The 16,004-nt window shown below is 40.1% G+C and overlaps 1 protein-coding gene across 1 annotated transcript in view; it reads left to right on the forward strand.

Annotated features, from left to right (window-relative positions):
* Positions 1 to 216: 216 nt before the first annotated feature.
* The window catches only part of SYPL1 (synaptophysin like 1), a 34,529-nt gene continuing 18,741 nt past the window's right edge, over positions 217 to 16,004 (forward strand). Inside the window, exons 1-2 of the mRNA XM_080663924.1 lie at positions 217 to 295; positions 551 to 622. Coding sequence (XP_080520050.1) covers positions 245 to 295; positions 551 to 622 — 123 coding nt within the window. The 5' untranslated portion in view covers positions 217 to 244. The remainder of the gene's footprint in view (positions 296 to 550; positions 623 to 16,004) is intronic.

Here is a 16,004-nt window from a genome sequence, read left to right on the forward strand (position 1 = left end):
GCTTCTTCTCTATCAATGTCTTATAAATCCATCAAAAAGTTGGGAACTCTGAAGAGAAGCGGGTGGAAGACGGTCGTTATTCTGCAAGGTGGGAGCCCAACGAACCCAAACCGAGCACTTTGCGCAGGACCAGCGGCCCTCCCTGCGCAGACGCGGGGGTGGGCGCGCGCATGCGCTCGAGGAGACAGAGCGCGGGGAGGCGTGGGGGCCCGGACTTCGGGGAAGGGGGCGCGGCGCACACAGCATGGCGTCCAACATCTATTTGGTTGGCCAGCGGATCAGCCGGCTCGGCCAGGTGCGGCCCAGGGAGGCTCCTCCCCTTCCCAGCCCCTGCCCACCCCTCACCTACCGTCACCGCTCCTCTCAGTCTCCGCCCCAGCGCCTAGGGAAGCGGCTCAACCGCCGCCGCCCCGCCCCGCCCCGCGGCCTCCAGGGTCCGCCTCCCAGAGTCCGCTCCTCCTGCCCTTCCTCGCCGCCGGACTGCTTGGTCTTGTTGGTCCTCCTCCTCCTCCGCCCAGTCGTCCTGATTGTCTCTCCCTCCTTCCCTCAGAGGATGTCCTCCTTCCAGCTCAACCTCAACCCGCTCAAGGAGCCACTCGGCTTCATCAAGGTCCTCGAGTGGGTAAGTGCAGCCCGCGCCGGCCAGGCCGGGAATCGCGCCGCCGCGCTAGCTCCCGCTCCCGCGCTGGCACCCTCTCTGGCCCGGCCGGCGCCCTCGGCGAGGAGGCAGGGAGCCCCGTGAGTGGGGGCGCGGCCCGACTCGCGCTGGACCCGGAGTCGCGGCCACCTCCCGGGACAGGGCGGAATGGGCGGGGAGGGCACGAGAGGCCGCGGCCTGGGCCCGCGCGGGGCGGGGACGCCACGGTCGGCGTTGAATCTCTAGCCCTTCGGCGGCCTGGGTCCGGGGTGGAGCCGCCCTCCCACACTGACGCTCACCTCTGGGTGCCCCCCTGGGAGTGTTTCACTATTTCCCGCGAGGGAAGAGAAAACTTCCTGTTGAGGTCTAACCGAAACCCGGCGGGCGGGAGTCGCCCCGGCCGGCGCTGCCTCCGCCTCCTGTGCAAGGGCCGGCCCGTGCTTCCCGGCCGTGTGCTTCCCGGCCCGTGCTTTCCGGCCCTGTGCTTCCCGGCCCTGTGCTGACCGGAGGCCGCTCCCTCGAAAGCTAGTCGTGCCTGGTCGAACTAACTTGACGAGCACTCACTTATTAATTTGTTTCTAAGATTGGCTTCAAGTTAAAAATGGATAAAAATAAACTGGGTCCGGGAAGCTGGCGGAATGGTAGCCGGAGACGTGAGGGGCGGGGGTGGAAAGGTCTTTTAACCAAAACGCGTCTCGCTTCACTTAAACACATGCTAGGCATCGCCATCACGTTTAAGTATTTCCAAGCAACAGCCTGTAGTCCGCTTTTACTCCTTTCCTGGGAATACTCCCTCAATCATTAACATCAAAGGACACTTATTTATCCGACCTTGACAGTGATCAAGTCGCTTGGAGGAGTTAGTGAATACACCAGGCACCGCAGACTTTCTTCAGACTGCATGGCCTAGTACATATTTTAGTGCTGATATTCAGGCGAACATTAATAGGCAGCTGGCATCTGTCCAGCGTGTGCAGGCAAGTTGTTTTTATAGCGAGCAAAATTTACATCAAACTCCTTAACCCTGTATGTTAGTGCTACAGTAGGGAAGAGTTAGGACTTTCGATTTCCTGTTTTAAGTAACCTACCTAGGATGTTTTTTTTAAGTAACACAGACACTCAGATTCTCTAATGGGTACTCCATTTGATTTCCTACTTAACACCCTGTTCCCTCCCTTTCCCCCAGTTTCATTGGGTGTTTTCTGAAAACTGAAACCGTGCTGATTTCACACAAATACCTATTTCAAAGACACATAAATGTATATATTTAGGGTCCTGTAAACCTAGGTCCAGATTTAAATATAAAGAAAATTATTAATTGAATATATAAAAATTTAAATTGCAGGTGAAAAATCACATTTAACTAAGCTAATAAAATATAAAGGTTTTGGAAAAAGTCTTACACCTAGTAGATTTAATCTCGTTAAGGATTACAATTAAATTTAAATTTTTACTTACACAAAGAAGTAGTTTGTATTTTGTGCTTATATTATTGGTCTTTTTAAAAAAAAAGATGTACTTAACTTTAGTATTTCAGAACAGCAGTAAATTGATAAATGTTTGTAGCCAATATATTTTTACTATCCTTTTAAAGCTTTTTAAGGAAATACTATTGTTAGTTTGAACAACTTATTACTGATAGGAGAACTTTTTATGAAAAGATTATTCCTTTTGGTGTGAATGTTTATTCAACAAGTATTTGAGTTTGTAGTATATACTAGAGGCCCGGTGCAGGAAATTGGTGCACTGGGGGTGGGGGGGAGTCCCTCAGCCCAGCCTGCGCCCTCTCGAAGTCCTGGAGCCCTCAGGAAGCGGGCCTTAGCTGGCAGTTGGACATCCTTAGCGCTGTGGGGGAAGCAGGAGAGGCTCCCGCCAGCCGCCAGCCACCGCTGCTGTGCTCGCCAGCAGTGAGCCTGGCTTCTGGCTGAGCAGTGCTCCCCAGGTGGGAGCGCACTGACCACCAGGGGGCAGCTCCTGCGATGAGCGTCTGCCCCCTGGTGGTCAGTGTGCATCATAGCGACCAGTCTTTCCGCTGTTCAGTTGATTTGCATATTAGTCTTTTATTATATAGGATGGGTGCCATGCTAAGCACTAGTACACAAATATGAATAAAATATGGTCTTTTCCTCATGAATTATTAAGAAAGACATGAAAAGCCAAAACCGGTTTGGCTCAGTGGATAGAGCGTCGGCCTGCGGACTGAAGGGTCCCGGGTTCGATTCCGGTCAAGGGCATGTACCTTAGTTGCGGGCACATCCCCAGTGGGAGGTGTGTAGGAGGCAGCTGATCGATGTTTCTCTCTCATCGATGTTTCTAACTCTCTATCCCCTTCCTTTCCTCTCTGTAAAATATCAATAAAATATATTTAAAAAAAAAAAAAAAAAAAGAAAGACATGAAAATCAATAAAAACATACCCTCTGGTGAGAACTTTAAAAAAACATATAAACATGTAATACCATAATAAAGGTATAGGTATAGGGAAGATGTAGTAAGTGAAAGGAAGGACAAATCAATTGCTTAGAGGAAACAGGGAAAATTTCATAAATGAAATAACACTTGAAGGATGAGTACTTGTTCACAGGGAAGTGACTTTCCCGGCAAAGGGAACCTTATGTTCAGTGGTGTGAAAAGTTGAAGCAGCATAGTCTATTTGAGAACTTAAAGCAGAGTGTCCCTCCAAAATGTATGTACACTTTAACAGCTGATAGCTCAATTTTGAAGAGAAAATGTATTTTAGTAAACACTGTCTTTATAAAATATGTATATACATTTTTGGGGAAACAACCTATATTTGGGGTTGGTTGGAACATAGACTGGAAGGGAGGATATGGTGTGAGATGATTCTGAAAGGTTTCAAAGGGCTTGCCAGGATAGTTTGTGGTGTTTATTCTATCTGCCAATGGTTCTTAACCCTCTGAGCCCTTTCCTTAGGAAAATGGGCATGGGTAGTGTACAGAATTTGGGGTATTTTATTGGATAGCTTAGCTTCTTTAAACTCAGGATTCCTACCATAAGGTAGGGACTCACTCATTAAAGTGTTTTAAACAAGTGAATGATATGACTAGATTTGCCTTTTAAAAACCTTAATTTTGTTAGTAGTGTAGGGGATTGAAAAGGTCATAAATGAGAGGAAACCTATTGCTTGAGAAATAATGAGGGCCTAACATTAATTGCAGTGGGAATAGAGAGGAGAAATTTAGCAATTAGAATACATCTGGACGTGAAGAAGAGGAAGGACTAGGACTCTAAGATGACTGCCATATTTCTGACTTGGGCTGAGAGTGGAAACGTTATCCAAGTTAAATCGCTAAGAAAAAGAAGCAGATTTTTGATGTAAGATAAGGGTTTGGATATATTCAGTTTGTGGTCTCCTTTTACATCAAATAAGTGGAGGTATCATATAGGCAGCTATATGGATCTAGGTTTTAAATTTAAATATGGGCTAGAGATTCAGCAGCTTTCTGCCATCAAAGGAGAGAAGAAATGGTTTGGAAGATGGAGAGAAAAAACATCTTGGCATCAGGGAATGAATGATAAAACAAGGTTCTATAGAAGAAAGGTCCATTATAGGAATTTTCAAATGTGTTTTGAATGAATAGTTAGTTTCACAAGGCATTGATTGAAGTGTGTTAGGGGGTTACCTCTAAAAATAGTCAATAAATAAGTTTACAAACGAATCTAAAATCTAGATAAAGACTGCTTACCATCCATATAACTAAAAGAATAATTCCCCAAATCAGCTTATCACTGGCTAGGTTCATGTTAGACTAGATATAACCTGATAATATGTACCTTTCAGGGGATTACAAATCTGAATGCCTCATAGACATGAAGGCAAGATGCCCAGTAAATATTTATTGCCAGAATAAAAATACAATTGCTGAAGCAGAAGCATTTTCATTTTGCTTCTACACTGCAGCCACCATAATATATATATATATTATATATATATATATTTTTTTTTTACTTTCATATTTTTATGTACTCCTGGCCCCTAGTTATAGTGCCTGGCAGTGGCATTGGCTCTTAGTTCTCTCTGTGTAATTCAGTAAAAGTTGATGAATTTTTGTTACCTTTGTATGGGAAAATCAATACTCTTTAGGGCTGTTGGAATGACTGAGTTAATATATAAATATGTGAATGATGATAATGTACTTGAACAGTTTTTAGTTGTTTTTTCCAGGACTGAGATGCTGTGTTTCTAAAAGACTAGACATGGTGAATACAATTGAGCACTAATTGTCTGACATACATATCTCCTGGTCCTTCAAGATCACTATTTTCTATTAGATATTTTAAACTTTAGAAATGATAATACTATATGCTTTACATTTGTCTTCCAGCATATTTTCCTGCCTTGAGTCAGTCTATCAAGGTGACAATATAAAATTTAGATAAGAATAGATACCCCAAGTGTAGGAGTTAAACACGGAAGGAAGTAAAAGCCCAGGATTAATTTTATCAAAGCAGCTTTTTAAAAGTATTGTATATTTCCCTGGTGAATTGAATTTGGTTCTTTATAGTCAGATATTTATACTATTTAGATAAAAGTTTTTCATTAAAATGATAATCTTTTAATATTTAACACTGTATTTTGGACTTACTTGCTGCTATCTTGTGTAGGGTAGACACAGAACAAATGCTTAGCCCTTAAGGAATCCAGGTAATGTGCATTTCTAATTCCACACACGCAGTTATAGAAGAGATACTGTTTGTGGAGTACATAAGGAATTACAGACTAATTAGCTTGAATTTTAGAATTAGTAGTTCTAAAATTATTAACCATAATAATTCTAAAATTATTAATAACCATCTCTGAATATTTTTGTCAGTGCTGGTCAACTTTATTCTCATTATTAACGAGATATTTATTAAATACAATATATGTGCTGGGACTTGACCTGTATTTTCTCATTTAATCCTCTTGACAATCTATGAGGATTATTATCCCATGTTACTGAAGTTTAGAGAAATTAAGTAATTTACCCGATATCCCATGATTATTATTACATCCAGGACTCTTAACAGTCTGTTCTTACTCATTTTGATACCAGTTTATAACTGGTCTTTTAATAAATTATTGAAAACATTACCAAAAATTTCAAGCATAAAAAACAAAAGATAAGGTATCTGAAGCAATTATTTTCTTGTTTGTTAGATGTATGTTTATAGTAAGATCTTAAGAGTTAAAACAAGTAGGATCTTCTTGATTCATTTATCAAGTTTGAAGTTTTTTCTGATTTTATACTTAGACCTTTAAAAACATTACTTTGGGATAAGTTATCATCCAGGAAAATTGGAGTGAAAAACCATAAGAAAATCTATAACCATTGGAGCATTACATATATCAATTTCTTTAAATCACAAACTTTCAGAAATACATAATAGTTTATGTAAAATATTTAAAGTTTAGTCATCCCAAGTAGACTATAAGATTTTTGCAAATAGGGACCATGTTTCATCCTAATTATGTGGTTTACAATATGTGCAGTGGAGCACCCCAGAAAATATAAACTGTATTGCATTATGGGGAGAGAGTTATATATAGACTGATGTTTGTCTTAAGCATTTGCTTAACTTTTACATTTTTAGGCCATCAGTCTGTAACACAGACTATTTAGGCAACTTATCTTTCTCTTAACCCTGCCATTTGTGTTTATTCCCCTCACCCCCCATTTCAGAAAGGGAAAGGGATTTCAAATATTTTGTGCCCACCAGGACACTCTACACTTAAAACTTGTTAATAGACTTATTGACTCACTCCCCTGTCCCCCTTCCTTTGCTCTTTGTTTTTCCCCTGCCCTCTGTTTTTCCTACCTGGAATCCTCTTAGTATTTACCATGAGCACTCTAAGGGGTAGGTCGGATGTCATTTTCATAGACAAAATGTAAGTATTGTCAGTGTTTTCAGAACACACAAGCACATACACACTCACCCCCACACATGCAAATAGCAATCTCTGATAAAATATAAAAGGGAAAATTACAATAACAGAGTAATGCTCTCATAAGGTGGTTCTCAAACACTGATCTCAGAACTCCTTTATGCTCTTAAATACTGTAGACTTGAAGGAGCTTTTGTTTATGTAGGTTGTGTCTATCAATATTGACCATATTAGAAATTTAAGCTGACACATTAAAAAAACATTTATTTCTTTTAAAATAACAGTAATAAATCACTTGGAAGCTTGAATAACATCAATGGCAACAAATCCTGCCAGTTTTCCTTGAGTTGAGAGGCTCACTTCATTCGTTTTTGAGAAAAATACCTGCCAATTTCCAAGTCTGAATAACTATATTTTGTCTATTACTTATCCTTTTAAGTAAAAATGGTGTTTCAGGAAGAAAGCAACTAGTCCAGCATACAATTCAATTGTTTAAATACTTCCCTGGAGATAACAACCACTGTGTTTTGGTATGCAGTGAAAGTCTTTCTTTGTGCATCCTATTTCATCACAGAATATTAAGAAGACTCAAATGTCAGGGTTTTATAAAATAATGATTGTTACTGGTTCATCAAAAGCATTTGTAAGTGAAACTGGCTTTTTCTTTTTAACTGCAAGTGCATAACAGTTTGATGTTATTGCTCATTCTTACCAAAGCCCAGAGGTTTTTACCCACCAAAGCCTTTGCTTAAATCAGTGCAAATGTCAACACAGTGTAAAAGGCAAATAATTTCTTAGTAATATTATGAAGATATTTTTGACCTCATGGACTCCCTGAAAGAGTCTTGGGTACTTCCAGAGGTCCTCAGACCACCCATTGAGAATTGCTGTTGTTATATAAGGTAAACATCATTAGGGACCAGGAATGGAACAGAAACAGGTGGGAGGACTGTTCCCAGCTCTGGGAAATAAATCTGGAAAGAAGTTACAACCTATTGTCTGGATTTATGACTTACATAAAGCTGAGTACTTAAAGAAGTAAAGAGAGAGAGAGAGATAGCCTCCTAAAATCCGAATCAGTCTACCTGCCAGCTAAAAGTCTGGATTTGTGATAACTTAAATATTCTCATATGTTGGTAATGTGGGGACCCTATCCTAACATGCATTTGGTGGGCTGGCGGACTCAGAAGGCCAGGTAGAAATGACCATAAAACTACCAGACAGGGAGATGACTATGAAAGCACTAGACAGGTAGAAAGGGGGGAAATAATCTCTAAAGCTGACTCTACATCAAATATCCTAAAGCAAAGAAAACTTATTTTCATCTAAAAGCTCAACTTATATCAGGGGCAGCAAATGCTATCAGCTTCCTGTGAAGTGACAGACTCACTTCAAAGACAGCCAGCCATGCCCTGGCCAGTTTTTCTCAGTGGACTGCAGGTTCGATTCCAGTCAAGGGAATGTACCTAGGTTGCAGGCTCCATCCCACCCTTATCAGGGGGCAAGCAATCCATCGATGTCTCTCACATCGATGTTTCTCTTTCTCTGTCTCTCCCCCTCCCTTCCACTCTGTAAAAATTAATGGAAAGCTTAGCCGGTGTGGTTTGGTGGTTGAGCATCAACCCATGAACCAGAGGTCGGGGTTCTATTCCTGGTCAGGGCACGTGCCCAGGTTGCAGCTCATCCCAGTAGGGAGCGTGCAGGAGCAGTCAATCACTGCTTCTCATCATTGATGTCTCTATCTTTCCTGTCTCTAAAATAAATTAAATTAAATTAAAAATCAATGGTGAAAAAATGTCCTCGGGTGAAGATTAACAACAACAGCAAAGACAGACAAACAGCTCAATAATCAGGATATTGATTCAATTAAAAAGACATAAAAATAATAGAGTAGTATGAAATGATTTTAAAATAAGTATATTTAGATTCCCCAGAAATTTCTAGTTCCATTCTCAGCTTAACAATTGTTTGAGAATAGAGGTGACATAAAGATGTTTTCAACATATAATAATTAATAGTTAACAAAAAATGTCTAGCTGTTTATTTCAGCAGAACTCAAGTTTATTTCTCATAATCGAAATTCTTAAGGATTATGGAACTGAGCTAGGAGGCTGGCTATTCAGAACTTTCTATGATAGTATTTTATAAGCAGAGAGAGTAGAAGGGTGAAACTGTAGCACTTTGTCACTAGCCGGTTTGGTTCAGTGGATAGAGCATTGGCTTGCAGATGGAAGGGTCTCAGATTTGATTCTCTTCAAGGTCACATACCTTGGTTGCAGGCTCCTCCCCAGTCCATGCCCTGGTCGGGGCTCATGCAGGAGGCAAGCAATGTGTTTCACATCGATGTTTCTCTCTGTGTTTCCCTCTCTCTTCCACTCTTCCTAAAAATCAATGGGAAAATATCCTCAGGTGAGGATTTTTTAAAAAAAGAAAGAAACTGAAGCACTTTGTAATTGACTTCTCTGCTCAGTGGGAATAAACTGAAATATCAGCAAAATGTTTTTTTTCTAATAAATATCTTTAGTAAATGCTTCAGACTTTGACTCATAAAAAAATACTTTAACTTTAGACTCTAATCTTACTGATTATAAAGGCAAACATGCTGTGATAGTTCATTTTAAAATATATTTTTATTGGTTTTCAGGAGAGGGAGAGAGAGAGAGAGAAACATCAATGATGAGAGAGAATCATTGGTCAGCTGCCTCCTGCATGCCCCCTACTGGGAGTAAAGCCCGCAACCCGAGCATATGCCCTTGACTAGAATCGAACCTGGAACCCTTTAGTTCACAGGCTGACGCTCTATCCACTGAGCCAAACCGGCTAGGACTGATAATTCATTTTAAATACTAAGTGATAATTTGATTTTGTAAAAGAGCAAAAACAGATATATTTGGTTTTGTACATAAACACTTAAATACAATATACTTTTAGATCTCTTTCTGGAGATTTCAATTGTACATTTCATTTTTCTAAACTGTCCCTTGGACAGAAAGAAATTTAAGTAGCTGATATCAGATTAATGATGAAACCAAATAGCAGTGAAGACCCTGCACTAGAAACATAAAAGACACGCATAAATTAGATGAGTACCAGTGTTTCCAGTAGAACCCTTAGTGTGTAGAGCAAGGTTTAGGAATAGGTGTAAGGTTTGGGATTCTGTCTGTAGGATAAATAACTCATTGAAAATATTAGGAATCATCAGACTTTCCTTTTTTTTTTTTTTTTAAATCATGGATCCCTCTCTGTAAAATTTTATGTACAGAGCCCCAATGTGCATCTATAAGTTATAGATGCATATTTTACTATGTGAGTACCTTAAGGCATATAACATACTTGGTAAGTTTCCATTCATATTTTTAAATCTTTACTTCAGATACTCATCTGATTTTTTTCTTTTTCTTTTGGGCCACCTTCTTGTTTGGTTAAGTGGAGTCCATTTTTACCTTATAATGTGGCTGGCGAATACAGTTCACATAGGGTGTTAATTCTTCCATTTTCTCTTTGGACATGAGTTTTTGTATTATCAGTTTAGTTTCTGAAGATATTTTAAGCCACTTGTCCATTTTCTGAAGATTTGGTTAAAACTAGATAACCTATTCCATAAAGTCACTTGGCCAGGTACATTCACATTGTAATAAGTAAATACTAAAAGGGAAAATATAGGTGAAGGTATCACTGTCTAACCTTCCATGTTGTGGGATTCCCCATACCTTCAGGACACTCAGCATACTATACTAACATGACTCTCTGACATGGAGGCCCAGCATGGGTTTCAGTGGTATATTAATTTTAATAAAGCTTTTATTTCTTGTGTAAGTCTAAAAGTAGGTATAAATAGAAGGTCAAGTGTTTCCTTCTTGAAAATCATTTGAGTACTGTAGTCTGTCTATCTGTGTTCTAGAGAACCAGGCTGTAATATTAACTCTGAAGTTGCAGATCTCTAAATTAGTGTGTGATTTTCCATGTTTCTAGTGTGGGTATGGTGGGCATAGAGATAAGTGGAACTGTTTCTCTGGTGACATGAGACTGTCATAATGAGTATGGAACCTTTTTGACCTTAAGAGAAACTGGTTGTCATTCTGTCCCTGAATTATTACTGTTACTAGAGGCCCAATGCACAAAATTCATGCGGGGGGGGGGGGGGGTCCCTCAGCCCAGCCTGCACCCTTGCCAATCCGGGATGCCTCGGGGGATGTCTGACTGCTGGTTTACGCCCAATCTCAGGGATTGGGCCTAAACCAGCAGTTGAACATTCCTCTCACAATCCTGGACCGCTGGCTCCTAGTTGCTCACCTGCCTGCCTGGTCGCCCCTAACTGCCCCCTTCCCCCCACTGCTGGCCTGATTGCCCCTCACTGCCTCTGTGTGCTGGCCTGCTCGCCCCTAACTGCCCCCTCCCTGCCATCCTGGTTGCCCCTAACTGCCCCCCCCCCGTGGCCGGCCTGGTCGCCTCTTATTGGCCCCCCCTGCTGACCTGGTCACCTCCAACTGCCCCCCCTGCTGGCCTGGTTATCCCCAACTATTCCCCCTGCCATCCTGGTCGCCCTTCATGGCCCCCCCTGCCGGCCTGGTCACCCCACGCAGCCTGCTGTTCAGTTGTTTGGTCGTCCCTCACTAACCCCCCTGCCGGCCTGATCGTAGGCAGCCATCTTGTGAGGGCGTGATGGTCAATTTGCATATTACCTCTTTATTATATAGGATTGTGCAGATAGAATTTCATGTCAGCAGTTTCAGTTATGTATGGGATAGAGAGGGATGGAAAATGAATTTCACAAGTGACAAAGAAATATACTAGATATACTGGTTAATAATGCAGATTTTTTTCAATAGTTGGAGTTACACATATGTTGATATATATGCGTTTTGATATGTATGCTATTTTGTTGTATTGACAACAAGCTTCAAAACTTCATGTCAAATTTGCTGAAGGTGTTAACATCATAGATATTTTTACGCTTAAAAATGTCGAATTTCATGCCAAAAAAAAAAATTTGTGGGAAGTTTCAATTCATTACTTTATTTTGAAAAAGAGTGCTGCTGAATACTTCGGGAAGCTTATGGAAAACATGCTCCATCTCAGGATACTTGTGAACACTGGTTTAAATGCTTTAAAAGTGATGATTTCGATGTGAAAGACAAAGAATTCCAGGTCAACTGAAAAAGTTTGAAGACCAACAATTACAAGCATTATTTGATGAAGATGCGTGTCAAACTCAAAAACAACTTGCAGAAAGATTAAACATTGCTCAGCAAACTATTTCCAATCGTTTACAAGCAATGGAAAAGATTTTAAAGGAAGGAAAATGGGTGCCACATCAACTGAATGAAAGACAGATGGAAAACCGAAAAGTCATCAGTAAAATGTTGCTTCAACGGCACAAAAGAAAGTCTTTTTTGCATCGAATTGTGACTGGCGATGAAAAGTGGATTTATTTTGAGAATCCCAAATGCACAAAATTATGGGTTGATCCAGGTCAACCATCAACATTGACTGCAAGGCCAAATCGCTTCAGAAAGAAGACAATGCTCTGCGTTTGGTGGGATCAGGAAGGTGTGTTGTATTATGAGCTTCTAAAACCAGATGAAACCGTTAATACTGATCGCTACCGACAACAAATAATCAATTTGAACCACGCTTTGATCATGAAACGACCAGAATGTGCCAGAAGACATGGCAAAGTAATTTTGCTTCATGATGACGCACCATCACACACTTCAAAACCAGTTAAAGACACGTTAAAAGATCTTGCCTGGGAAGTATTAACCCACCTGCTGTATTCACCAGACCTTGCTCCTTCAGATTATCACTTGTTCCAATCTATGGCACATGGACTTTCTGAGCAGCACTTTAAAATGTACGAAGAAGTGGAAAATTGGGTCTCCAAAAGATTTGCCTCAAAACAAGAAAAGTTCTATTGGGACAGTATCCACAAATCACCTGAAAGATGGGGGAAATGAGGAGCTAGTGATGGACATTACTTTGAATAAAGCACTTTTGATGTTTCTCTTGAAATTACCGTGTTTTCTTTAATTACAAAACCCACGTTATTAACCGATACACCTAGTAAATTAGCATATCACTGCTCCTCATTTTATAGTAGGAGTACACACTGAAGTGCTCATGGGAACCACCCTCATAAAGTAAATGAATGAAACAAGCTGTTCAGAAGGAAAACAATAGTATAAGTTCATTGATTACTTGTAAACCCTAACACACATCCTGACAGTTAGTGAGACACTAGAGAGTGGCAACAATCTGGAAAAACACATGCTGTTTCTTACTTAACTATCATCTGTCACTCAATTCCATGTGATTGTTGCTTTATGAAACTGTGGGTCTGATGTTGCCATATCTTCAGCTTCCCCACACTCAGGAAAAGCAAGAAATCTAAATTTTATGTACAGTACACTGATATTAAGATATTGACAACAAATTCACATTTTTTATAAATGCTGGGAAGACTATGCAAATATATCTGCAGGCCAGGTTTTACCCATGGTCTACCAGTATATGGGAGAGGTGAAATGGTTGGATAATTTACCTTCAGATTATTTTGTACTCTATTTAGTAAAGTGTATACCTTGTCCCCTTTTTCCATAAGATAAAAACCAGAATCGCAAACATGACATTTATTTATCCTCCTAACAAAAAGGCAGCTTCAAAATGGTGGTTGTGTAAGACTCAAAATATGGTTTTGTTTGTAGATTATTGGAATTAGACTTTTCCTCTTTAATTTCATAGTTATTTAGTGTGCATTTTCTGTGTACAAGGCCTTCTGCTGGAAGGATTAAAAATCCTGTGGAAGATCAAGTGCAAAGACAAGATGGTCTGCCAAGAGAGATAAAGGCATAGTTTGAAAAAAGCAATAAGAAGGTGAAGGAAATAGCTAAAGAACATATATGCATACTCCAAGGACATGTACAATAATTTGGTAAAAGCCAAGGAATGGGGGGAGTAAGAGGTGGGCAAAGAGGGATGGGGACTCCTGTGATAATGTTAACATTTTAAAAAAATTTTAAATACTGGAGGATAAAAAAAGCAGTATGCTATAGTACAGTATGCCATTTATTTGCTGATTTTTGTATTATGTGGGAAACTAGTTTTTATTCTTTTTGTGTTGGGCTTGTTTTTAGTTTACAAGGCAAGATACACAAGAGAAACGTTTATGGTAGAGTTAATGACCCAGTCTATGGCTGCCTAGGAGTCAGAATAGTTCCACCACTAAGAATTGGGTAAGGTCTTAAATAAAGGATGAACTTCTACAGAATGAGGTTTGGGAGGCAATTCCTGGCAGAAGAAACATGGTATATCCAAGACATAAATACGTGGTGCATTTCAGTAATAGTAAGTAGTATAGTGTGACAGTCTTAGTACCTGGCCAGGAGTGTAGTGCACAAAAATTAGAAAGATGAAGTTGAGGCTACCTCAGCCATGCAACTCATTCCAAATTAAGAAGTTGTGTTTTTTCTTTTGTTTTGTTTTTTCTTTTCTTAAATTTAGGTCTGGAAAGTCTTTGAGGAAATCTCTTTAAAAGGGGGTGACATGACCAGATTTTTACTTCAGATCAGTGTGACTAAAGTAACTCTATCCAATAGAAATACCCCCTCCCCCCCCAAAAAAAAGAAACAATGCAAACTATAAATGCGAGCAACATAGTAATTTTAAGTGTTCTACTAGCCACACTAAAAAATGAAAAGAAACAGGTGAGATTTATTTTAATAATATATTTTACTTAACCCAGTGTATCCAAATATTGCTTCAAACAGTAATCAATATAAACAATTATTGATGAGACATTTTGCATTTCTTCTGCTAAATTTTTATAATTCATTGTGTATTTTACATTTATAGCCATCTCATTTCAGACTAGCTATTTTTAAAGTGCTCAGTAGCTGCATGTGGCTTATCTACCTATTTACTAAACACTGCAGCTTTAGAGCCCACACTATAGAATAGGAGTGGGGAACCTTTTTTTTTTTTTTTTTTGCCAAGAGCCATTTGGATATTTATAACATAATTTTCAGGCCATACAGAATTATCAACTTAAAAATTAGCCTGCTATATTTGGTCAAACATTTAATTAACTCACCCCTAATGCCTTGGCAAGGCCAGACCAAATGATTTTGTGGGCCTTATATGGCCTTGGGCGGGAAGTTCTCCACCCCAGCTATAGTAGATGAATGGTGATGGGAATGAGATTAGAAATGAGAGGAAGAGTCTATTGGGTTAGTCCCAGAGGAAAATGGTGAGGGCCTGAACAAAAGTAGTGGCAGGAGTGATGAGGACAAGTAAACAGAGCTTTTAAAAGAGTAGCATCCTCTATGTAGTCTTAGACCAGTGGTTGGCAAACTCATTAGTCAACAGAGCCCAATATCAACAGTACAACAATTGAGATTTCTTTTGAGAGCCAAATTTTTTAAACTTCTTCTAACGCCACTTCTTCAAAATAGCCTCGCCCAGGCCGTGGTATTTTGTGTAAGAGCCACACTCAAGGGGCCAAAGAGCCACATGTGGCTCGCAAGCCGCAGTTTGCCAACCACAGTCTTAGACAGTCTTTTTCCCTTAAGCATTAGGTTTCTATGATTCATCCATGTTGACACAAGCAGCTGTAGTTTGTATGTCTTCATATCTACATATAAAAGCCCAGTGACCAAACAGCGGAACGACCGGTCGACCAGTCACTATGACGCGCACTGACCACCACAGGGCAGACACTCAACGCAGGAGCTGCCCCCTGGTGGTCAATGTATTCCCACAGTGGGAGCACTGCTCGGCTGACCAGGATGAGAGGTGCTCCCACAGCAGGCTGATGCTTGCAGGCCAGACCCCCCCACCAGTGCACGAATCTGTGCACCGGGCCTCTAGTTGCTATATAACTTTCCATTGTAAGTATACACTACCATATTTTACCCATTTTCCTGTTGCTTCCTGCCTTCCCATATTTTGATACTATAAACAGTGTCACTATGAACATTATTGTGCATGTCTTGTAGTACACATGAGTAAGAGTTTCTCTTAAATCTATATACTAGCCCTAACTGGTTTGGCTCGGTGGATAGAGCGTCGGCCTGCGAACTGAAAGGTCCCAGGTTTGATTCCGGTCAAGGGCATGTACCTTGGTTGCAGGCACATCCCCAGTTGGAGGTGTGCAGGAGGCAGCTGATCGATGTTTCTCATCAATGTTTCTAACTCTCTATCCCTCTCCCTTCCTCTCTGTAAAAATCAATAAAATACATTTAACAAATTCTTTAAAAAATAATCTATATACTAGTAGACACTAATCCTTTGTGACATTATTGCAAACACTTTCATCTAGTTTGTAGCTTGTTTTATGTTAAAAAATGTGACTTTTTATTTAAAAAAATTTTTTCTCCAGTTGAATTTAACAAGCTCTAACCATAGTTTGTAGTTTTTAAAAATAATCTTGAGATTTTTTTTTTCTTTCTCTACAGTCACAGATTTTCTTTTATATTGCCTTTAAA

The sequence above is a fragment of the Plecotus auritus genome, assembly GCF_963455305.1.
Source record: "Plecotus auritus genome assembly, chromosome: 4".
In the NCBI taxonomy this organism is placed as follows: domain Eukaryota; kingdom Metazoa; phylum Chordata; class Mammalia; order Chiroptera; family Vespertilionidae; genus Plecotus; species Plecotus auritus.